The 24,563-nt window shown below is 40.8% G+C and overlaps 2 protein-coding genes across 3 annotated transcripts; both read left to right on the top strand.

Annotated features, from left to right (window-relative positions):
- The first annotated feature begins 923 nt into the window (after positions 1 to 923).
- On the top strand, positions 924 to 6,463 carry LOC126393243 (CD209 antigen-like protein E). Its single transcript, XM_050049240.1, has 6 exons — positions 924 to 1,024; positions 1,097 to 1,195; positions 3,788 to 3,907; positions 4,002 to 4,144; positions 5,207 to 5,310; positions 5,645 to 6,463. The coding sequence occupies exons 1-6, from the start codon at positions 952 to 954 to the stop codon at positions 5,796 to 5,798; spliced, it is 693 nt and encodes a 230-aa protein (XP_049905197.1). The 5' UTR covers positions 924 to 951; the 3' UTR covers positions 5,799 to 6,463.
- Positions 6,464 to 7,515: 1,052 nt separating this feature from the next.
- Positions 7,516 to 19,794, top strand: LOC126393240 (CD209 antigen-like protein C). 2 transcript variants are annotated; one of them, XM_050049238.1, is made up of 6 exons: positions 7,516 to 7,657; positions 15,742 to 15,840; positions 17,464 to 17,634; positions 17,728 to 17,870; positions 18,784 to 18,887; positions 19,226 to 19,794. In XM_050049238.1, exons 1-6 carry the CDS (start codon positions 7,642 to 7,644, stop codon positions 19,377 to 19,379), a joined length of 687 nt encoding a protein of 228 aa, XP_049905195.1. In that variant the 5' UTR covers positions 7,516 to 7,641; the 3' UTR covers positions 19,380 to 19,794. The 2 variants fall into 2 exon arrangements, with proteins under 2 accessions (XP_049905195.1, XP_049905194.1); XM_050049237.1 differs by lacking the exon at positions 7,516 to 7,657 and adding an exon at positions 15,556 to 15,669.
- The last annotated feature ends 4,769 nt before the right edge of the window (positions 19,795 to 24,563 follow it).

Raw genomic sequence — 24,563 nt, 5'->3', positions numbered from 1 at the left:
ATCATCTTCTGAATAATATCACGTAGCTAACGTTTATCCATCATCTAACTTCCCTTCACTGATCAGAGTCGCTCTCTATGCTGCGGCCACAGCGGGTTTCTATGGCAACGTCTGTCAACTACAGAGATTAAATAGTCCGCTCAGCTGTGGCTTGTGAAAAACTCATGATTTTAACTGTAAAACACATTAAAGCATAAATAATTGATTTAATATTCGTTTCTTTGGTAAGTGACCATGGTATACGCGGGTTAATGCCCTTCGAAGTGTCCATTATCAGGAATTAATGGACTTCGCGGACTTCATCATGTTTTGGCGTAAAATATCTCGTTCTGTACAAAAATGTACAATCCCAACATTTTCTTCAGGCAACTGGGCTGGTCATGAAGTTTGACCCTGAGATGCACTTATGGTCGTAAAAATGTCCGTAACCGTTTCCTCTAGTTTCTCCCATGAACTGTTACTGTTACTACTTTTGTTGGTACATTAAGACTTTACACTGACATTCACAGCTCTGGGCTATTTCCAGTCGTGCACCTGCAGCGCACCTTACTANCCCATGAACTGTTACTGTTACTACTTTTGTTGGTACATTAAGACTTTACACTGACATTCACAGCTCTGGGCTATTTCCAGTCGTGCAACTGCAGCGCACCTTACTAGTATAAACCCTCTCTCAAGTTTCCCTGTAGGTACCATGACATTACAAGTCTATTTAAGGCAACTTCATAACAAATAACATTCATACACTATGTTTATTTCATTGTTGTTTACTTGATCATTTCACAATGCATAGAATGCTCAAAAACTTCTTTTTAGGAAAAGCAAAAAACCATACGTATATACTTCCTCAAAAGATACGAGAAACCACTGAATCTGATGACTCACTTTGGTCACTTGCATGTGACACAGCCTGTGCTGCAGAGCCGACTCCTCAGATAGTCATTAGCCTCAATGGAGGAAGTTTATGCGAATGCTGAATATGAGGAATGTGTTGAATTCAAAGGAACCCCCAAAAAACAGACAGGTAAGAATGTTTAATATCATCATTAGTTCTGATTTATCATTTTCTATATTCACTGGTGTTCTCTGTGTTCAGGCTCCGAGGTTTCAAAGAGATTTCCTGGAGCTGTTGTCCTGTTTCTGGGGCTGCTCAGTGTTCTCCTGCTGGCTGGACTCATCGGCGTCTGTGTCCACTGTGAGTTTAATTTACATTCCTGTAAATGCTCTCCCTAGATTTTACACTCTTTTCACTTTTTCTCACTTTATAAAATTATTATTATTATTATTTCTGATCTATTTTTGTTTGATTGACTTTCTTGTATTAATGCCTCATTTATGTTTTTTTTCTGTTAAAGTAGTTTCATTTTCAATATTATGTCAATTATACAGAGAAAAAAATCAAACCCTAGCAGCCAACTCAACAAAACAAGGACTCATTTTGGTGCCATATTCCAGTGGTTTCAAACTTTTTGTGCCCAAGGCACACCAAAGGGCAAGCCAAAGTCTCAAGGCACACCTGTATTTATATCTGTGCACAATAGCTTCTATAACATGTAAAAGCTATAAAAGCTTCTGAATTAACGAGTGGGGTATTCTATGTCGTAAACAAAATGAAATTCTCTTGATCTTGTGTTCACCACAGATCCTATTCCAAGCATCGAACAAAAACCCACTAAAGACTATTGACTTGAGATGAGGGGACTGGGAGTGCTGCAATGCTGACTCGTGTCTGGATTTTAGGACTCATTTCTGCACTACTCCTGTCACTTCCTCCTCTGCTCCTGAAATAATTACTACAGTTAATATAAAACCAGGTCTTGGCTGTAATAATTCTTCAATTTCTCTGTGAGAGTGAATCAATTAGATCAGCTTCAGATTTTGTCTATGCCATCTAAATACCTTTACAAACAGTAACAAAACCCGGCTCAATAGGGGCAGGAGGCTGCAACATATAAAAAGAGGACGTTACAACATTTTACCAACCAGCTTTGTTGTGTAACCCCCAAAGCATTAAACAAAAGCACAAACAAACTAAAAGAAACAAAAGGGACTGGAGACCCCGGTCAAAAGGAACAAAAGGAGGGAAGACGCTGGACCAACCACACAGTGGGCCGTCGCTCCCAGCGTCTCCTCCTAAACTATCTTAAACATGAATTAAACCTAAAGAAAACAAAAGAGACGAATAACGTGACTACCGGCAATCTCCAGCCCAAACTAAAACAACAAAACCCCAGCACCTAAACAAGCATGGGGGAAAAGAACCTGCTTGGGGGACAGAAAACGATGGAGGAAGAAAACAACTCCTCAGTACCTGATCGGCTGTCGGTGTGCCATGTGCCATGCCTCTCCTGTCTCTACACTCCCTGTCCCTCTTATCACCTCCTCCTCTCTCTACCTGAGTGCAGATTGCCCTCAGGTGCGCAGCAGGCAGAGGGTGGAGGGAGACCAGGCTGACAGAGAGAGAGAGAACAGGCTGCTGCACATCACACCCCCACCCTAAAACCGTGAATGGGGGGAGCGCCACGGACAACATTCACATACAAACAGCTGACTTTGTGACAATGTGTCGGCCAGGACATTCTCTCGGCCTTTGATGTGCCTGACCTCCACACTGACAGACTGTTGACAGTGGTGTGGTGTGGTGTGGTGTGGTGTGGTGTGGTGTGGTGTGGTGTGGTGTGGTGTGGTGTGGTGTGGTGTGGTGTGGTGTGGTGTGGTGTGGTGTGGTGTGGTGTGGTGTGGTGTGGTGTGGTGTGGTGTGGTGTGGTGTGGTGTGGTGTGGTGTGGTGTGGTGTGGTGTGGTGTGGTGTGGTGTGGTGTGGTGTGGTGTGGTGTGGTGTGGTGTGGTGTGGTGTGGTGTGGTGTGGTGTGGTGTGGTGTGGTGTGGTGTGGTGTGGTGTGGTGTGGTGTGGTGTGGTGTGGTGTGGTGTGGTGTGGTGTGGTGTGGTGTGGTGTGGTGTGGTGTGGTGTGGTGTGGTGTGGTGTGGTGTGGTGTGGTGTGGTGTGGTGTGGTGTGGTGTGGTGTGGTGTGGTGTGGTGTGGTGTGGTGTGGTGTGGTGTGGTGTGGTGTGGTGTGGTGTGGTGTGGTGTGGTGTGGTGTGGTGTGGTGTGGTGTGGTGTGGTGTGGTGTGGTGTGGTGTGGTGTGGTGTGGTGTGGTGTGGTGTGGTGTGGTGTGGTGTGGTGTGGCAGCCATTTTGTGTGTTTCCCCATAAAACAGAAAGTTGTTGTAACTTGAGTGTACATCCACCAATCTGCCCCAAATTGCTCGTGCTTGAGTCCTGGCCTGAGGACTTTTACATGCCAAAATAACTGCATCACCTACTGGCCACAGGAAGTAGGCGCAGACCAGCAACATGCAGGGACCCCTGACGTGTGAGAGGGTGCAAGGGCCCATTCATTGCTGCTTGTAGCTTTAATTTTCTTTATTCAATACCTTTGTATTTGTGTTTGTATTTATGTTTTTTGTATGTGTAATGTTGTCTTTTATGATTGCAGCATGGGTTAAAAGCCAAACACAGATCTTTCACTCTGTGGGAGATGTTTATCTTGAATTACACCAAGTGATGTTACTGATGAACTGCAGTGGAAAATATACTTCACCTCCTGAAGTCTGCTACAGTTTTACTAAACACTTTCATGAGTCGTGTGTTGGTTTAGATTGGTATGATAGTCTTTCACAATCATGGGGTAAAATAAGGAAACATGTAGTCTTGTGATATACATTAAGCATCGTGTGAATGCAAAAGGTGGTTTGTGTTTTAGTGAAATGTCTCTTGGTTATTTCAGGCCATGTCTCAGCATGTGGATCAGCTCCAGATCTCTCCATGATCAAAGTCAACCTGACTGAGAGTCTCAACGCCAGAATCACTGAAATGATTGAAGAGTTGAAGAAGTCTGTCCCAAAAGGTTACACCAACCAAATGACCATCATTAGAGGGTCCTTACCTGCTATTGACACAAGTCTTGTTGATCTGTAATGTCTCTTATTTGTATCTTACAGAGAAAACGTGTCCTGCAGGATGGAGGATGTTCAGTTGCGCCTGTTATATCCTCTCTTCTGGGAGGGGTACCTGGGATGAAGCCAGAAAGGACTGCAGAGGCAGAGGAGCAGATCTGGTGGTGATAGACAGCCCTGCAGAGCAGGTACTGTGTGTGTGTGTGTGTGTGTGTGTGTGTGTGTGTGTGTGTGTGTGTGTGTGTCCACGTTACTGACAGATTTGAGGAAGTACCAAAAGTAAACAAGTCACCATTACTTCGATGGTGTGCAATCGGAATATGTGCACATTTGAATCAGGCCCACAGGAATGCTGCTCAGCCTTGCTTTCAATTCTAACTTCTTCCAGTTCAACCCTCCGCTAACTGAATAGCCGCTCTTCTAGACCTCCAAATGTTACAGGACCAAATAGATCAAATCCCGGTAGTGAAATGAGTCATTTTGTGATGTCACACTGGGCACTTTTTACCTGCCATACTTGCCAGCTTCTCAGCTCATTCAATAGTTTGCCACTCTCACCACCACACCTACCTGCCAGCCTATCACCTGTCCACACATTTCCCGCTCCTGCCCGTCCATCACGCCCACTTCATCAAGCCTCTCACCTGTGGATCATTACCTCCTGGCACTATAAGGACTCCCTCGTCACAGACTCTCCTTGCCACATTGTTCTTTTCCCTCACTGCTTTGTTGTAACTGACCCTGCCTGTCCCTCATTCTCCTGTTTCGCCTGCTCCCTGGTAAACCACTCTGCCTTCTGTCCTCGACCAAGAGCTCTGCTTCCACCTTCCTGGTTCCTGTTCGCTTGTCTCTGTAGCTGTTTGGAGGGACCATCATCCAGTTCATTGTGCCTGCTAGGGTGGTCAAGCAACAGAACTCCAACAAACTGATCACAATTAACAACATAGATCTGAACTCCAGACCCTGATGCACTAGTTCCACTCACATACCTGGATATTGAAAACTATCTTGTTTTTGGGCTGAGTGCACAGCACATCCCTCAAAGATTGCACCCACGTCTCACACGGCATGACATACCTTCGTATTCTCTGTACCAGGCCACCAGGAAGTGTGGCCAGGAGTGACCTGATATTTAATTATGATTATCAGGTTACAGCAAAGTTTTGTGTTGAGATAAATAACTGTAAACTGCACACACATACATTGTGGTTAAAACTAAACTATACTGTTGGTTTCTTTATGTTGAACAGACGTTTCTCATTAAGTTCATCGAGACATTGACTTGGATCGGTTTGACTGACGGAGATGAAGAAGGAACCTGGAAATGGATAGATGGAACTCCACTGACTCTGAGGTAAGGCCTTGCTTTGGTTGAAGACATTAACATATACAACTATCATTTTATATAACAAGACTAGAATTTGCTTGATTTGCATTTCCAGCAGACATTTCTTTCATTCATAGCTGCTGCACATGCATAAATATTGAGATTTATTATAGATAATGAAATGGGACTCAACCCAAGCTGACAGATTTCATAAATTATGTCACGTCATATAAACTGTTATCCAAAATTGGTGAATTGATGAGTTATTATGAGGTCAGGTGATTATTTAAATACAGGAACTGTGATTGTGTCAGACATTTACAGTATCATGATTCACATCTCTCATAATTCAACCTGTTAGCAACTGGGGAAACAACCAGCCTGATAATGATAGTGGAGATCCACGGTGGAGGGAAGAGGACTGTGCCCATATCAGACTTAACGGCGAGTGGAATGACCGGTCATGTAAAACCTTACTGCCGTGGATCTGTGAGAAAACGGCTCAACATTGCTGAACGTTTTGAGATCATCAATTTGATAATGCTTTGGCTTTGGCAATAATGCTCTGTCATGAAGAGATGATTCACCGCCATTCCAGCCAGTGTGTGTATGTGTGTGTATCATGTGATGCAATTGAAAGCCCCATAGAGTAGTGCAGAGATGACGGCCTTTTGTAGACCAACACAGAAGTTAACATTGCCCTGGTTCCCTCAACAAAAGCCTGTGGGATTTTTCAATAAGATTTTGGATAATTGCAGAAAATAACTCCACTCACCATAAGGAAAAAGCTAACGTTGGGCTATAAACAAACAACACTATGGTCGTGTGACTTCAATGTCCTCACCATAACGAGGCTGTAAAGGTGAGTTTGGCATGATGATGCTCTGTGGTCTTATTTAGCCACTTGTTAGCTCGTCTTTTTTAAGATGCATAAAGGCTTCAAAATTTACAATTTGTGTATTGACTGACATATTTTTTGCGTAGAACAAAACCTCAAAGTCTCTGAAGCTTGTGTTAAACAGACCTTATTTCAGGCATCTAACCAAAAACCCACTGACTTCAAGATGAGGGAACCAGGAGTGCTAAAATGCTCACTCATTTCCCAGTTTTAGGACTCTACACACAATACACTTTATTTTCAGGTACAGTGAATTTCCAACACAATGCTTTTATTTTGAAGTGCTGTTTCCTGCTGTAGATATATACAATATGCACTTAATTTTGCAATGAGAATGTTTTGAGATGATTAAAGAGAGAAAGAAATATTTGTGAAGCTGTGTAATTTGTATTCCATAACTAACTGCAATGTAAAGTCATCTGACCCAACCTGCATATATAAAAATGCCGGAATGAAGCCATATTTCCAGGAGCAGCTGCAAATATAAAACAATACAAAAAGAAATGTTTAACACATTTTTGTCATCCTTGATCCTGGTATTACAGGAAGTACGGTACAAGTGGAAAACGAGGAAGCTAGCAATGCATCTTTGACACTGATACAATCATGGACAACTCGGAGCAGAACTCCATCTTTAATTGTTGCATGTGTTGTCTTAAATGGCACTTTGCTTTATTGCAGATCTTTTCGTTTTAAAGGAAGGAAAGCATCAGGTCTCATGGAGTTTGCTTCCTTTACCTTCTTAAGTTTAAAACAACACACGTAGTGAGCGCTGCAGCTGTCATAGGTGTGACAGTGGGGGGCTGAGAAGTGCTATATCACCATCAGAAGGGTAATAAAACAGATTCCCCCTTTTTTCATTTCCACAAAGAGGGAAATGGTTGATGATATAAAATAAATTAAATAAAGAGCTTATTTATTTTCCTCAAATAATAATGAACATGGTGTTGGATCTTTTTTAACAGCTTTACAGACCTGCAGTTTGGTTGGTTTTTCACAGACTTGAGTGTATACAACACGTTTTAAGTAAAAACATGGGATAATCTAGCCTAAACAAATGGATTGTACCATTTTACCCCCAAACTACACAAGGTTTGAAGTTCAACAAGAGTATTTCTTTTGAAAAGTGGTTCAGCAAAATAGCAGTTGAGAGTCCCTGTCAAAGACTGATTGGGTTTTTTTTGTTTACATATGGTAAAATTACACACAATTTTTAAAACATCACCTCCTTACCACATAATAGTAATGGCATTATCAACAAATAAGAAAGTATTTCACATCTTGTGACGTGATCAAAACCCCTCCCTGAGCGGTTTATTAGTGGCCAAACGGTCAGGAAGGGCCTATTTAAGGACATGTCCCATGGCAAGTGAAAACTTGTGCACATCGCATCTCTGCTTGTGTGAAGACAACACTTTGCTAGACACCTACTTACGCTCACTTCTCTACACTTTGTGGAAATGGCTCTTGTTTCTGGTAAGTAGGAACAGAACATTTTTCTTTTAAATGCTATTTAAGATGTTACAAGAGGTTCTAATCCTACTAGTGTTTCCAAAACAGTTCTGAGATCCCTAGAAGAATCCCAGGAGCGGGAAATTTCAGCAGCAGCTCTGTAAAAGAGACCACAGTTCTTAGGTAATGCATTGCACACATTGTCATTGTCATTGTCAATACGTACGAGATCCCCTTACGACAGCTGAATGACCTGTTTTTCCGGAATCCAGGAATTAAATTTATCTAGCCATCCCACCCATTTGACTAACACCATGTTTTGCCCCTGGTGTTTATTTTTAGATAAGAAACTTTCTATTTTAAAAGTTTTGTCTTTATCCACAATATTTTTTTGCAGCTCTGATCCATAAAACGTTCCTTGTAATGTTTCTCAATCGTAATCTTTTAACCTGTAAACAGGGGGTCTTCTTGGTATGCAATCTGTTACAGTAAAATATTCATCAGTATAATTTTGCTCATAACCTTTTTTAAAAGGCTGTCTTAATTTTGAAATTCTCACCGTATCACCAACTATAAATTTCCATTGAAGCGAATCACTGCTCCTTGCTTTATATAGATTATCAAAAACTATGTGCTCATTATCGTTCGTTACTTCAACCAGTTTCATTCTAATACTTCGGTGGTAACTCGAGTTGTAGGCACTTACTAAATCTTGCAAAACATCCACATAACGTATAGAATTATTGGCTGATAAATATCTCCACATTTTGGTTTTAAGAGTCCTGTTGAAACGTTCAGTAACACTAGCCTTTGTCTCATTTGACGTGGTGAAATGAATAATATTATTAGCTTTAGTTAAGTCTTTAAACTCTTTGTTCAAGAACTCTTTTCCTTTGTCTGTCTGTAATTTATTGGGTATTCTGCCTTCGTCTAAAATGTCTTTAAAAGCAACAGTGACATGTTTTCCATTTTTATTTTTTAAACATCGAACCCAGGTGTACTTTGAAAACACATCTATACATGTTAATAAAAAGTGTACCCCATTGCTTTCCGAAGAATAAGCAGTCATGTCTACAAGATCTGCCTGAAATTGTTGATCTATTTTATTTACTAGCACCCAATTTCTCTTAAAATGTATTAGGGCCGTTTTGTGAAGGGTGTAACATCCTGTTTTATGAGCCAATTTTCTATGTCAGAATCTACTAAATGAATACCGGTACTTTCGAACACTGCCTGTTTTAGCCTTTGTATACCTCCATATCCTCCAGCGCTTTCTGGTGCATATTATATTTTTTTCATGACCTTCTCCGTGGTTGGTGTTATAAGAATGAGTAGCAATTGACAGTTTTTTAGGGCTTTCATTTTTGTCATCCCCTCATGCCTAGTAGGACATAAGTGTGTCTGAAAAATGTCAGTACACTGATACATATTTTATAAAATCAAACCATGCATTTAAATTTTTTCTAATCAGCGATTCTACAAGACACTGCCTCACACTACTAACATTTAAGGGTTGTTTTCTGTTTAACATCAATACACACAGATCAATACTAAAAGCACAAAAACAAGCTACATGAAGTTTGTGAAATTCATCATCATTTAAAGGAAAACAATTAAGAATATCGATAAGACTAGATGTTATGTCGGTATATTTGTCAGCAACTGTTTACACCATAGAGGACCAGTCCTCTGCTAGTTCTCTGACACAGTCTATCTGTCTCATAGCGCAACATAAACTATTGGCATCATACACCGTATTTTTAACAGCATTACACAACAGAGTTTTCCGCCTATACATGACATACAGGTTTTTGGTATAGTTCAGCAGGCTACACACGTTCCCATTATTTCTGCTCCAAATTTTCAGAGATTTTTGAACAGCAGAGTGCAGTCTTTGGGGTAGTTGTCCACTCCTGCAAAACAGCTTCCGCAATGTCTTGTATGTCTTGCTGAGAAGGCAGTATGTTACCAAGGCAAAACAATACACATGCTTGCGCAACTGCGTAATTTTCATTAAAAATCTCTTGTTTAATTTCTTCCAAATGTCCTTCCACACGATAGGTCTCTCCAGACACTGAACCGTCCCATTGTACTGTGTACACGCCTTTCGAATTACTTAACTCCTTATAAATTTTGTTTCTGAAATGGTCCCAGTCTTTGGCAAAAAAACAGACGTGTGGGGTAACTCCTTGTAAAAACAGTTCATCGGCTTCTCTGGTGTAGAGATACACCGCCCCCTGGTCAAACAAGTATCCGGAAACCCTGAAGTCTTTTACATCCCACTCATACTTGAGTGCCCATGCTTTTTGGTCCAAAAATGGGCTAGATGTGTGGAAGCAGCCCTTTTCTTTTTAGGAGCTAAAAGCGGCTCAGCATCGCTTATAATTATGCGGCGTGTTGGCGTCATAGAATTAAAAGACGTACCTATATTTTCCATCTTTGTAGAGTATAGGGTCTCAGACAGGAAATGCAGAATACAGCGTCCCTTCTGTATAAGGTTCTCATGTTTAAATCACAGATCATCAGCGTCCTCAGTTGAGGTTTGTTACAAACAGACACATGGTTGGACTATATAGCAGCGACAAACCACACCCTGGACATTACTATACACATCACTTCCTAAAAAACGCCCCTCCTCAACACGTGGTGGCAACAGCTCCAAAGTGCGGAAGGAATGGAGCTCCAGTAAAATCGACAGCTGCCGGCAATCAAAACCCTTGTTTAGCACATGTCCAGACACGTCGTAATATAGTTGTACAACAATTAAACAACTTACCTTGACCATATAGAGAAATCAAAACAACAAATGTTCTATAGTTGTTGGGGCTAGAGAGGTTGCTTTTTGAATACATCCTCTAGCAACATTTGCATCAGCGGCCTTGGGTAAGTTTTTGGAGCGTAATGAATCCTTTATCCCGTCTGGTTCTTTAAACTTCTCAAACACTGTTTTGTTAAAATAACCAGCAGGATAAGGCTCCCATTGCATGTCCATAACATCATCGCTAGCACCGTAGTGTCCACTCTGTTTATCGGAAGCCATTGGAAATTCTGCCGGAACTGTGCCGCAAAATATACAACCGCCACTGTTCGCAATCGGTATCTAGCACATGTCCCCCAATAGGGTTATATAGTCATACAGCAACAAAACCACTCCCAAAATCACAGCATTTAAACAACTTCTTTGACCATATATGAAATCCTCTGCTTACACAATCAGTACCATTTGTTTCACAACACACACACACACACACACACACACACACACACACACAAGATATGCAATAAAGCAAAGTGCCATTTAAGACAACACATGGAACAATTAAAGATGGAGTTCTGCTCCGAGCTGTCCATGATTGTATCAGTGTCAAAGATTCATTGCTAGCTTCCTCGTTTTCCACTTGTACCGTACTTCCTGTAATACCAGGATCAAGGATGACAAAAATGTGTTAAACATTTCTTTTTGTATTGTTTTATATTTGCAGCTGCTCCTGGAAATATGGCTTCATTCCGGCGTTTTTATATATGCAGGTTGGGTCAGATGACTTTACATTGCAGTTAGTTATGGAATACAAATTACACAGCTTCACAAATATTTCTTTCTCTCTTTAATCATCTCAAAACATTCTCATTGCAAAATTAAGTGCATATTGTATATATGCTACTCTACAGCAGGAAACAGCTCTTCAAAATAAAAGCATTGTGTTGGAAATTCACTGTACTTGAAAATAAAGTGTATTTTTTACCAACTTGACACATTTACGAGTCACTTGCGATCCATTCAGAATGGATTCGCGACCCACCAGTTGGGAACCACTGATCTAGGGGTAGGTGAAAGCACAAACTTTATTGGCTGCAGCTGTTACAGAGTGGTTCAGGAATGAGTCCTAAAACTGGGAAATGAGTGAGCATTTTAGCACTCCTGGTTCCCTCATCTTGAAGTCAGTGGGTTTTTGGTTAGATGCCTGAAATAAGGTCTGTTTAACACAAGCTTCAGAGACTTTGAGGTTTTGGTCTACGCATAAAATATGTCAGTCAATACACAAATTGTAAATTTTGAAGCCTTAATGCATCTTAAAAAAGACGAGCTAACAAGTGGCTAAATGAGACCACAGAGCATCATCATGCCAAACNTTTTGGTTAGATGCCTGAAATAAGGTCTGTTTAACACAAGCTTCAGAGACTTTGAGGTTTTGTTCTACGCAAAAAATATGTCAGTCAATACACAAATTGTAAATTTTGAAGCCTTAATGCATCTTAAAAAAGACGAGCTAACAAGTGGCTAAATGAGACCACAGAGCATCATCATGCCAAACTCACCTTTACAGCCTCGTTATGGTGAGGACATTGAAGTCACACAACCATAGTGTTGTTTGTTTATAGCCCAACGTTAGCTTTTTCCTTATGGTGATTGCATTGACACTTCAGAAATAATAAAAACTGTGTTCCTTTATAAAGACTATCCTGCTAAACAAATCCTGTAAGTATCACAAACGTTTGTTTGCCACAGAGTTTATTTTCTGCAATTATCCAAAATCTTATTGAAAAATCCCACAGGCTTTTGTCGAGGGAACCAGGGCAATGTTAACTTCTGTGTTGGTCTACAAAAGGGCGTCATCTCTGCACTACTCTATGGGGCTTTCAATTGCATCACATGATACACACACACATACACACACTGGCTGGAATGGCAATGAATGGGCCCTTGCACCCTCTCACACGTCAGGGGTCCCTGCATGTCGCTGGTCTGCGCCTACTTCCTGTGGCCAGTAAGTGATGCAGTTATTTTGGCATGTAAAAGTCCTCAGGCCAGGACTCAAGCACGAGCAATTTGGGGCAGACTGGTGGATGTACACTCAAGTTACAACAACTTTCTGTTTTATGGGGAAACACACAAAATGGCTGCCACACCACACCACACCACACCACACCACAGCAACACTGTTTACAGTCTGTCAGTGTGGAGGTCAGGCACATCAAAGGCCGAGAGAATGTCCTGGCTGACACATTGTCACAAAGTCAGCTGTTTGTATGTGAATGTTGTCCGTGGCGCTCCCCCCATTCACGGTTTTAGGGTGGGGGTGTGATGTGCAGCAGCCTGTTCTCTCTCTCTCTGTCAGCCTGGTCTCCCTCCACCCTCTGCCTGCTGCGCACCTGAGGGCAATCTGCACTCAGGTAGAGAGAGGAGGAGGTGATAAGAGGGACAGGGAGTGTAGAGACAGGAGAGGCATGGCACATGGCACACCGACAGCCGATCAGGTACTGAGGAGTTGTTTTCTTCCTCCATCGTTTTCTGTCCCCCAAGCAGGTTCTTTTCCCCCATGCTTGTTTAGGTGCTGGGGTTTTGTTGTTTTAGTTTGGGCTGGAGATTGCCGGTAGTCACGTTATTCGTCTCTTTTGTTTTCTTTAGGTTTAATTCATGTTTAAGATAGTTTAGGAGGAGACGCTGGGAGCGACGGCCCACTGTGTGGTTGGTCCAGCGTCTTCCCTCCTTTTGTTCCTTTTGACCGGGGTCTCCAGTCCCTTTTGTTTCTTTTAGTTTGTTTGTGCTTTTGTTTAATGCTTTGGGGGTTACACAACAAAGCTGGTTGGTAAAATGTTGTAACGTCCTCTTTTTATATGTTGCAGCCTCCTGCCCCTATTGAGCCGGGTTTTGTTACTGTTTGTAAAGGTATTTAGATGGCATAGACAAAATCTGAAGCTGATCTAATTGATTCACTCTCACAGAGAAATTGAAGAATTATTACAGCCAAGACCTGGTTTTATATTAACTGTAGTAATTATTTCAGGAGCAGAGGAGGAAGTGACAGGAGTAGTGCAGAAATGAGTCCTAAAATCCAGACACGAGTCAGCATTGCAGCACTCCCAGTCCCCTCATCTCAAGTCAATAGTCTTTAGTGGGTTTTTGTTCGATGCTTGGAATAGGATCTGTGGTGAACACAAGATCAAGAGAATTTCATTTTGTTTACGACATAGAATACCCCACTCGTTAATTCAGAAGCTTTTATAGCTTTTACATGTTATAGAAGCTATTGTGCACAGATATAAATACAGGTGTGCCTTGAGACTTTGGCTTGCCCTTTGGTGTGCCTTGGGCACAAAAAGTTTGAAACCACTGGAATATGGCACCAAAATGAGTCCTTGTTTTGTTGAGTTGGCTGCTAGGGTTTGATTTTTTTCTCTGTATAATTGACATAATATTGAAAATGAAACTACTTTAACAGAAAAAAAACATAAATGAGGCATTAATACAAGAAAGTCAATCAAACAAAAATAGATCAGAAATAATAATAATAATAATTTTATAAAGTGAGAAAAAGTGAAAAGAGTGTAAAATCTAGGGAGAGCATTTACAGGAATGTAAATTAAACTCACAGTGGACACAGACGCCGATGAGTCCAGCCAGCAGGAGAACACTGAGCAGCCCCAGAAACAGGACAACAGCTCCAGGAAATCTCTTTGAAACCTCGGAGCCTGAACACAGAGAACACCAGTGAATATAGAAAATGATAAATCAGAACTAATGATGATATTAAACATTCTTACCTGTCTGTTTTTTGGGGGTTCCTTTGAATTCAACACATTCCTCGTATTCAGCATTCGCATAAACTTCCTCCATTGAGGCTAATGACTATCTGAGGAGTCGGCTCTGCAGCACAGGCTGTGTCACATGCAAGTGACCAAAGTGAGTCATCAGATTCAGTGGTTTCTCGTATCTTTTGAGGAAGTATATACGTATGGTTTTTTGCTTTTCCTAAAAAGAAGTTTTTGAGCATTCTATGCATTGTGAAATGATCAAGTAAACAACAATGAAATAAACATAGTGTATGAGTGTTATTTGTTATGAAGTTGCCTTAAATAGACTTGTAATGTCATGGTACCTACAGGGAAACTTGAGAGAGGGTTTATACTAGTAAGGTGCGCTGCAGGTGCACGACTGGAAATAGCCCAGAGCTGTGAATGTCAGTGTAAAGTCTTAATGTACCAACAAAATGGGGGAAGTAACAGTTCATGGGAGAAACTAGAGGAAACATCACAAGTTGTTCCTCAATTTTACAGACCCGCAGTTTGGTTGGTTTTTCACAGACTTGAGTGTATACAACACATTTTAAGTAAAAACATGGGATAATCTAGCCTAAACAAATGGATTGTACCATTTTACCCCCAAACTACACAAAGTTTGAAGTTCAACAGCATGTATCTGTATACAGGTGTATGTATACCTGTGCTGATGCACAGCATGTGCAATTAAAGCTGCACATTATACTGAATATGTATTATAATAACAAGCCAATCATCAGATAAATGTTGGTACTGTATGTTTCTTCAAACCACGGATACATTACATTTGTACAATATGTAGTGGGAACTGTAGTTAACATGTAGTTCGGGTTAGGCACAAAGACTACTCGGTTGTGGTGAGGAAAACATCATGTTTTGGTGTAAAATATCTCGTTCTGTACAAAAATGTACAATCCCAACATTTTCTTCAGGCAACTGGGCTGGTTATGAAGTTTGACCCTGAGATGCACTTATGATCGTAAAAATATCCGTCACTGTTTCCTCTAGTTTCTCCCGTGAACTGTTACTTCCTCCATTTTGTTGGTACATTAAGACTTTACACTGACATTCACAGCTCTGGGCTATTTCCAGTCGTGCACCTGCAGCGCACCTTACTAGTATAAACCCTCTCTCAAGTTTCCCTGTAGGTACCATGACATTACAAGTCTATTTAAGGCAACTTCATAACAAATAACATTCATACACTGTTTATTTCATTGTTGTTTACTTGATCATTTCACAATGCATAGAATGCTCAAAAACTTTTTGTGGAAAGAAAAAAACCATACGTATATACTTCCTCAAAAGATGAGAGAAACCACTGAACCTGACGACTCACTTTGGTCACTTGCATGTAACACAGCCTGTGCTGCAGAGCCGACTCCTCAGATCATCATTAGCATCAATGGAGGAAGTTTATGCGAATATTGAATATGAGGAATGTGTTGAATTCAGAGGAACCCCCCAAAAACAGACAGGTAAGAATGTTTAATATCATCATTAGTTCTGATTTATCATTTTCTATATTCACTGGTGTTCTCTGTGTTCAGGCTCCGAGGTTTCAAAGAGATTTCCTGGAGCTGTTGTCCTGTTTCTGGGGCTGCTCAGTGTTCTCCTGCTGGTTGGACTCATCGGCGTCTGTGTCCACTGTGAGTTTAATTTACATTCCTGTAAATGCTCTCCCTAGATTTCACACTCTTTTCAATTTTTGTTACTTCTTGAAATTAATATTATTATTATTTCTGATCTATTTTTGTTTGATTGACTTTCTTGTATTGAGGCATCATTTATTTTTTTCTGTTAAAGTAGTTTCATTTTCAATATTTTGTCAATTATACACAGAACAAAATCAAACCCTAGCAGCCAACTCAACAAAACAAGGACTCATTTTGGTGCCATATTCCAGTGGTTTCAAACTTTTTGTGCCCAAGGCACACCAAAGGGCAAGCCAAAGTCTCAAGGCACACCTGTATTTACTGTATATCTGTGCACAATAGCTTCTATAACGTGTAAAAGCTATAAAAGCTTCAGAATTCACGAGTGGGGTATTAAATGCTAGGCAACAAACAAAATGTGAAATTCTCTTGATCTTGTGTTACCACGACCTTATTTCAGGAATCTGAAAAAAAAATATTGACATCAATACAAGGGGACTGAGAGTGCTAAAATGCAAACTAATTTCTGGATTATATGACTCATTTCTTCACCACTCTTCAGCATGTCACGTCCTTCTCTGTTCCTGAAATAATTACTACAGCCACAAGAAGGTGTACACAAAAATAAAACCAAGTCTGGGTTGTAATAAACTGTTTGTACAGTTGACCCATGTCCTCAATTTTTATGTGAGAGTGGGCTGAGAATTAGTGTTATTTATGCAAGTCAGTTGCATTTTTGAGGGGCGAAACGCGCTTGAGAACTCATGAAACTTGTAGAAAACATATTACAAATGGTGAGAATTTGATAATTTACATTTCACCAAGATGTATGAATTTGGTTGGCAAATGTAAAAAAAGATGTCTGTTGAAGCCATGAACTAAACCTAACAGAAAGTCAGCCATTTAGAATTTATTGTGAAATTTTAGTGTGTTTTCTAAAACACACACTTTTTCTATGCTATCTAAAGACCTTCACAATTAAAAGGTGTTAAAAGCTTTTCTTGAAACACTGCTGCTGTGGTGTGGCAGCCATTTTGCGTGTTTTGCCATAAAAGAGAAAGTTGCTGTAACTTGAGCGTACATCGTCCAATCTGCCCCAAATTGCTCGTGCCTGATAACGGTCCTGGCCTGAGGACTTTTATATGCCGATATTAAGTCAAGATGATTGCATTACCTCCTGGCCATGGGAAGTAGGTGCAGACCAGTGTCGTGCCAGGACCCCTGACGTGTGAGAGGGTGCAAGGGCCCGTTTATGGCTGCTTGTAGCTTTGACTTGTTAATGTTACTGAAAAACTGCAGTGGAAAATATACTTCACTTCCTGAAGTCTGCTACAGTTTTACTAAACACTTTCATTAGTCATGTGTTGGTTTAGATTGGTATGATAGTCTTTCACAATCATGGGGCAAAATAAGGAAATATGTAGTCTTGTGAAATACATTAGGCATCGTGTGAATGCAAAAGGTTGTTTGTGTTTTAGTGAAATGTCTCTTGGTTATTTCAGACCATGTCTCAGCATATGGATCAGCTCCAGATCTCTCCATGATCAAAGCCAACCTGACTNGTGTGAATGCAAAAGGTTGTTTGTGTTTTAGTGAAATGTCTCTTGGTTATTTCAGACCATGTCTCAGCATATGGATCAGCTCCAGATCTCTCCATGATCAAAGCCAACCTGACTGAGAGTCTCAACGCCAGTTATGACAAGATTTCTTCCCTGACTGAAGAAAGAGACCGGCTGAAAGCCAGAATCACTGAAATGACTGAAGAGTTGAAGAAGTCTGTCCCAAAAGGTTACACCAACCAAATGACCATCATTAGAGGGTCCTTACCTGCTATTGACACAAGTCTTGTTATCTGTAATATCTCTTATTTGTATCTTACAGAGAAAACGTGTCCTGCAGGATGGAAGATGTTCAGTTGCGCCTGTTATATCCTCTCTTCTGTGAGTGGTTCCTGGAATGAAGCCAGAAAGGACTGCAGAGGCAGAGGAGCAGATCTGGTGGTGATAGACAGCTCTGCAGAGCAGGTACTGTGTGTGTGTGTGTGTGTGTGCACAATACTGACAGATTTGAGGAAGTACTGAAAGTAAACAAGTCGCCATTGCTTCGATGGTGTGTATTTGGAATATGTGCACATTTGAATCAGGCCCACAGGAATGCTGCTCAGCCTTGCTTTCAATTCTAACAACTACTTCCTGTTCAACCCTCCGCTAACTGAATAGCCGCTCTTCTAGACCTCCAAATATTACAGGACCAAATAGATCAAATCACGATAGTGAAATGAGTCATTTTGTGATGTCACATTGGGCACTTTTTACCTGCCATACTTGCCAGCTTCTCAGCTCATTCAGTAGTTTGCCACTCTCACCACCACACCTACCTGCCAGCCTATCACCTGTCCACACATTTCCCGCTCCTGCCCGTCCATCGCGCCCACTTCATCAAGCCTCTCACCTGTGGATCATTACCTCCTGGCACTATAAGGACTCCCTCGTCACAGACTCTCCTTGCCACATTGTTCTTTTCCCTCACTGCTTTGTTGTAACTGACCCTGCCTGTCCCTCATTCTCCTGTTTCGCCTGCTCCCTGGTAAACCACTCTGCCTTCTGTCCTCGACCAAGAGCTCTGCTTCCACCTTCCTGGTTCCTGTTCGCTTGTCTCTGTAGCTGTTTGGAGGGACCATCATCCAGTTCATTGTGCCTGCTAGGGTGGTCAAGCAACAGAACTCCAACAAACTGATCACAATTAACAACATAGATCTGAACTCCAGACCCTGATGCACTAGTTCCACTCACATACCTGGATATTGAAAACTATCTTGTTTTTGGGCTGAGTGCACAGCACATCCCTCAAAGATTGCACCCACGTAAACTGTAAACTGCACACACATACATTGTGGTTAAAACTAAACTGTACTGTGGGTTTCTTTATGTTGAACAGGAGTTTCTCAATAAGTTCACCCAGACATATGCTTGGATCGGTTTGACTGACAGAGATGAAGAAGGAACCTGGAAATGGATAGATGGAACTCCACTGACTCTGAGGTAAGGCCTTGCTTTGATTGAAGACATTAACATATACAACTATCATTTTATATAACAAGACTAGAATTTGCTTGATTTGCATTTCCAGCAGACATTTCTTTCATTCATAGCTGCTGCGCATGCCTAAATATTGTACACAGATTTATTATAGATAATGAAATGGGACTCAACCCAAGCTGACAGATTTCATAAATTATGTCACGTCATATAAACTGTTATCCAAAATTGGTGAATTGATGAGTTATTATGAGGTCAGGTGATTATTTAAATGCAGGAACTGTGATTGTGTCAGACATTTACAGTATCATGATTCTCTTGTTCATTATTTAACCTGTCAGCAACTGGGGAAACAACCAGCCTGATAATGGTGGTGGAGATCCACAGTGGGGTGAAGAGGACTGTGCCCATATCAGACTTAACGGCGAGTGGAATGACCGGTCATGTAAAACCTTACTGCGGTGGATCTGTGAGAAAATGGCTCAACATTGCTGACAGTTTTGAGATGATCAATTTGATAATGCTTTGGCTTTGGCAATAATGCTCTGTCATGATGAGATGATTCACCGCCATTCCAGCCAGTGTGTGTGTATGTGTGTGTATATCATGTGATGCAATTGAAAGCCCCATAGAGTAGTGCAGAGATGACGGCCTTTTGTAGACCAACACAGAAGTTAACATTGCCCTGGTTCCCTCAACAAAAGCCTGTGGGATTTTTCAATAAGATTTTGGATAATTGCAGAAAATAAACTCTGTGGCAAACAAACGTTTGTGATACTTACAGGATTTGTTTAGCAGGATAGTCTTTATAAAGGAACACAGTTTTTATTATTTCTGAAGTGTCAATGCAATCACCATAAGGAAAAAGCTAACATTGGGCTATAAACAAACAACACTATGGTTGTGTGACTTCAATGTCCTCACCATAACGAGGCTGTAAAGGTGAGTTTGGCATGATGATGCTCTGTGGTCTCATTTAGCCACTTGTTAGCTCGTCTTTTTTAAGATGCATTAAGGCTTCAAAATTTACAATTTGTGTATTGACTGACATATTTTATGCGTAGACCAAAACCTCAAAGTCTCTGAAGCTTGTGTTAAACAGACCTTATTTCAGGCATCTAACCAAAAACCCACTGACTTCAAGATGAGGGAACCAGGAGTGCTAAAATGCTCACTCATTTCCCAGTTTTAGGACTCATTCCTGAACCACTCTGTAACAGCTGCAGCCAATAAAGTTTGTGCTTTCACCTACCCCTAGATCAGTGGTTCCCAACTGGTGGGTCGCGAATCCATTCTGAATGGATCGCAAGTGACTCGTAAATGTGTCAAGTTGGTAAAAAATACACTTTATTTTCAAGTACAGTGAATTTCCAACACAATGCTTTTATTTTGAAGAGCTGTTTCCTGCTGTAGAGTAGCATATATACAATATGCACTTAATTTTGCAATGAGAATGTTTTGAGATGATTAAAGAGAGAAAGAAATATTTGTGAAGCTGTGTAATTTGTATTCCATAACTAACTGCAATGTAAAGTCATCTGACCCAACCTGCATAAATAAAAACGCCGGAATGAAGCCATATTTCCAGGAGCAGCTGCAAATATAAAACAATACAAAAAGAAATGTTTAACACATTTTTGTCATCCTTGATCTTGGTATTACATGAAGTACGGTACGGTGTGTGTGTGTGTGTGTGTTTCCTGACCTTACTGATAAACATGCACTTGTTTGTTTCAAAGAATAATATTCGTCCTTTAACGTCCGCATGATACGAGGACGGTCACTGTTACAGTTTAATGACGCAGGGCAGTGCATCGGGGAGAAATGCAGCAGGACAACAAAGAAATTTAAGGGGTGAAAGTCCAAGTTGGGGGGGTGGGAGATGTAGTGGATGGGTCCAACAAACACCAACGTTCACCCAGGAGAGCGGTGTTTGCATCCGGTAAGATTAGAAGGCCAAACCCTGTTCTTTTTTCCTAAACCTAACCATGTGCGTTAGTTGTTGGAGGAAAAAAAAAACCCCTCAATTCACGTTGTTGTACTGATGTAGTGCTTTTATTTTGAAAGAGACTGTATGTAAACGTTAAATTTCCTGTGAAAACGGAAGTGTATTTTGAAAGAAGACAATGCATGTAACAGACAGAACTTGACACGGCATCTCAGAACGTCAACAACCAGCACACCCAGGGTACCTTTCACATCGTATCTGGACGTGGAAAGTCCATGACCAAACATCAATATGTGACGAGGCAACTGAGAAGGTGGGGCACTTTTATTTTATTTTATTTGCTGGATTTTTCAAGCACAACCAAAGTTGTAGAGGTGTTTGAAATGTTTAATTTATTTAGAATTAGACTCTATTTACATAGAGACACATAAAATGACAAGTAAGACTGGTTCTTACTTCTATAGTGTATAGTTTTCTGGGGACCCCCTGGAACTCCCTTGAGAGCCACCCAGCCAGCATTTGTATGTGTTGGATTGTTTATGGGTGCCATGCCAATTGCCCACATGGGTGGGTTTACCTAAGTGGGCCCCAGGATAAGATGCCCATTGTGGACCCATACCCACTTAGTACCCAGGTAGCCCTATCACAACCATGTGGGCCCCACATGGGTAAAGTCATTGATGTGGGCAGTTGGCATGGGGCCAATATGGAGCCCATGGACAATCCCATACAGGGCCCAAATTCCAGCCCATTTACTACCCACATGGGCCCCACATGCAGATGCTGGCTGGGCAGTGATCTATCCACTGCAGCTATTTTAATAAAGTTCCAGTTTCAGTTCTATCCACTGCAGCTATTTTAATAAAGTTCCAGTTTCAGTGCTGGGTAATCTGCACAAGATATTTTCGGCAACTATCTCTGACACTCATGACTTCAGCAGAAGTTGGAAAAAAGAGACATTATAACCACTGGAGTTTCATCACTTACTGTACAAGAACTGTAGTCGGTTCTGCTGAGGTGACTGTCAAGTCAGCGGACGTATTAACTCCGCATCCTCAATGAACAGTCCATGAAAAAATTATTTTTTCCAGCAGATATCTTAGTTACAACATGATTGAGCTAGCAAAGCAGTTTTGTGTTGCTATGTGTGGTATTTATTCAGTTTTGGGAAATTACGATGTTTAGAAAGCACAATCTCAGGGAGCGCCATGATCTGTGATGCATCCATATATCAAATGTGCACACCGCCCCCTACTGTATTAGATGGGTAGCACCATGGTCAGCTGAAGAAGAGCGGCTACTGACGTCACTCTCCTGCGCCGCTCAGATTGCCAAATCATTTTCGAATTATGGGCACTATTTTGCAGGGCAGACCACGAAAATGAAATAGCAATGTCTTCTTTGTTTTCTTTTTGATTATGGCATAAAATGTGCAGTCTTGAAGAAGAAAATGCAAATGCAATTAGGTTGATTGATTATTCATTTTATTTATGAGTGAAATAATGCAGCCACATTCTTAAAATGAAAAAGCATTTCTGTAAATGCATTTTAATTTTCAAATTTTACATTTCAAATTGAATTTTGGTATCTATTTGCTGGGGCATATTTTGAAAATTAAATCTCAAATGACTTTTTCTTTTTCATTTTAATTAAGTAAAAGAATGAGCAGTCTTGAAGAAGAAAATTAAAATGCAAATAGGATGATTGATGATTAATTTTATATATGAGTCAAATAATGCAGCCACATTCTTAAAATGAAAAAGCATTTCTGTAAATGCATTTTAATTTAAATATTAGTCACAATTCGCTTCCATAGAAAAACATGCAGAGGTCATCGAAATTCAAAGTGGAATGAATTAAAGATGAAAGACAGAACATGTACATCAACATGTAAATGGTCGGAGGCCGAAAAGTCAGAATGATTTTTTGTATCAGCAGGATGCTGGGATTTTTAGCATGTATCTGTATACAGGTGTATCTTTTTAATCAGGCTTTTAACTGATCTCTTCATTTATCTATTTTAAATTCCTTTTATCAGGCTTTGAACCGATTTATCTATTTGTTTTTTGTTTTGTTTTTTAAAAAATGTTCTTACCCTTCCTCTTTTTACGTTATCTCATTTAATCTTTATCTTTTGTTATTTTAGTTATAGGTTTTAGTTTTAATGTATTGTATGTCTCTGTTTGAGATCATTCTTACCTAGCTACTAACTTAATTTTATGAGCTAAATAGCTTTTTGTTTATTCGGTTTGTTTTATACCTTTTATCCTATCCTACTGTTTTAGTCCGTCTTTACCTCCAGTGTTTCTTCATGGGGACCTACCACACTGAGAGTTGTTCCTGGTCTACTGATGGGGGTGCCGTCCCGTGGACAGCTCAGACCTGGGTGGCTGAAGGGCACTGCCGGGTCGGGGTGGTCTCTATGGCGGCGCTCCCTGTGGCCGTGGTCCGTGGGCCCTCTCAGTGTGGACGGCGGCGCTCCCTGTGGCCGTGGTCCGTGGGCCCTCTCAGTGTGGACGGCCCCCAGAGGTGGCTTTTGCCGTGCCTCGGGTCTCGGTGCTCGGCCATGTCTCTTTAGTGATAGCTAGTGTGTGTGTGTGTGTGTGTGTGCGTATGTGTATACTTATGTATCTCTATGTGGGGTGGGAGAGTTGGGTTTTCCTTTTTCTTTTCTTTTTTTTCACAGCTCTGGGCTATTTCGAGTCGTGCAGCTGCAACGCACCTTACTAGTATAAACCCTCTCTCAAGTTTCCCTATAGGTACCATGACATTACAAGTCTATTTAAGGCAACTTCATAACAAATAACATTCATACACTATGTTTATTTCATTGTTGTTTACTTGATCATTTCACATAGCATAGAATGCTCAAAAACTTCTCCTTTTTAGGAAAAGCAAAAAACCATATAACCGTATATACTTCCTCAAAAGATACGAGAAACCACTGAACCTGACAAGACTCACTTTGGTCACTTGCATGTAACACAGCCTGTGCTGCAGAGCCGACTCCTCAGATAGTCATTAGCATCAATGGAGGAAGTTTATGCGAATGTTGAATATGAGGAAGGTGTTGAATTCAAAGGAACCCCCAAAAAACAGACAGGTGAGAATGTTTAATATCATCATTAGTTCTGATTTATCATTTTCTATATTCACTGGTGTTCTCTGTGTTCAGGCTCCGAGGTTTCAAAGAGATTTCCTGGAGCTGTTGTCCTGTTTCTGGGGCTGCTCAGTGTTCTCCTGCTGGCTGGACTCATCGGCGTCTGTGTCCACTGTGAGTTTAATTTACATTCCTGTAAATGCTCTCCCTAGATTNGTTCTCCTGCTGGCTGGACTCATCGGCGTCTGTGTCCACTGTGAGTTTAATTTACATTCCTGTAAATGCTCTCCCTAGATTTTACACTCTTTTCACTTTTTCTCACTTTATAAAATTATTATTATTATTATTTCTGATCTATTTTTGTTTGATTGACTTTCTTGTATTAATGCATCATTTATGTTTTTTTTCTGTTAAAGTAGTTTCATTTTCAATATTATGTCAATTATACAGAGAAAAAAATCAAACCCTAGCAGCCAACTCAACAAAACAAGGACTCATTTTGGTGCCATATTCCAGTGGTTTCAAACTTTTTGTGCCCAAGGCACACCAAAGGGCAAGCCAAAGTCTCAAGGCACACCTGTATTTATATCTGTGCACAACAGCTTCTATAACATGTAAAAGCTATAAAAGC

This window comes from Epinephelus moara, chromosome 7 (assembly GCF_006386435.1).
Source record: "Epinephelus moara isolate mb chromosome 7, YSFRI_EMoa_1.0, whole genome shotgun sequence".
Lineage (NCBI taxonomy): Eukaryota > Metazoa > Chordata > Actinopteri > Perciformes > Serranidae > Epinephelus > Epinephelus moara.
Note: the sequence above shows the minus strand (reverse complement) of the source record. Positions and strands in the feature narration are given on the sequence as shown.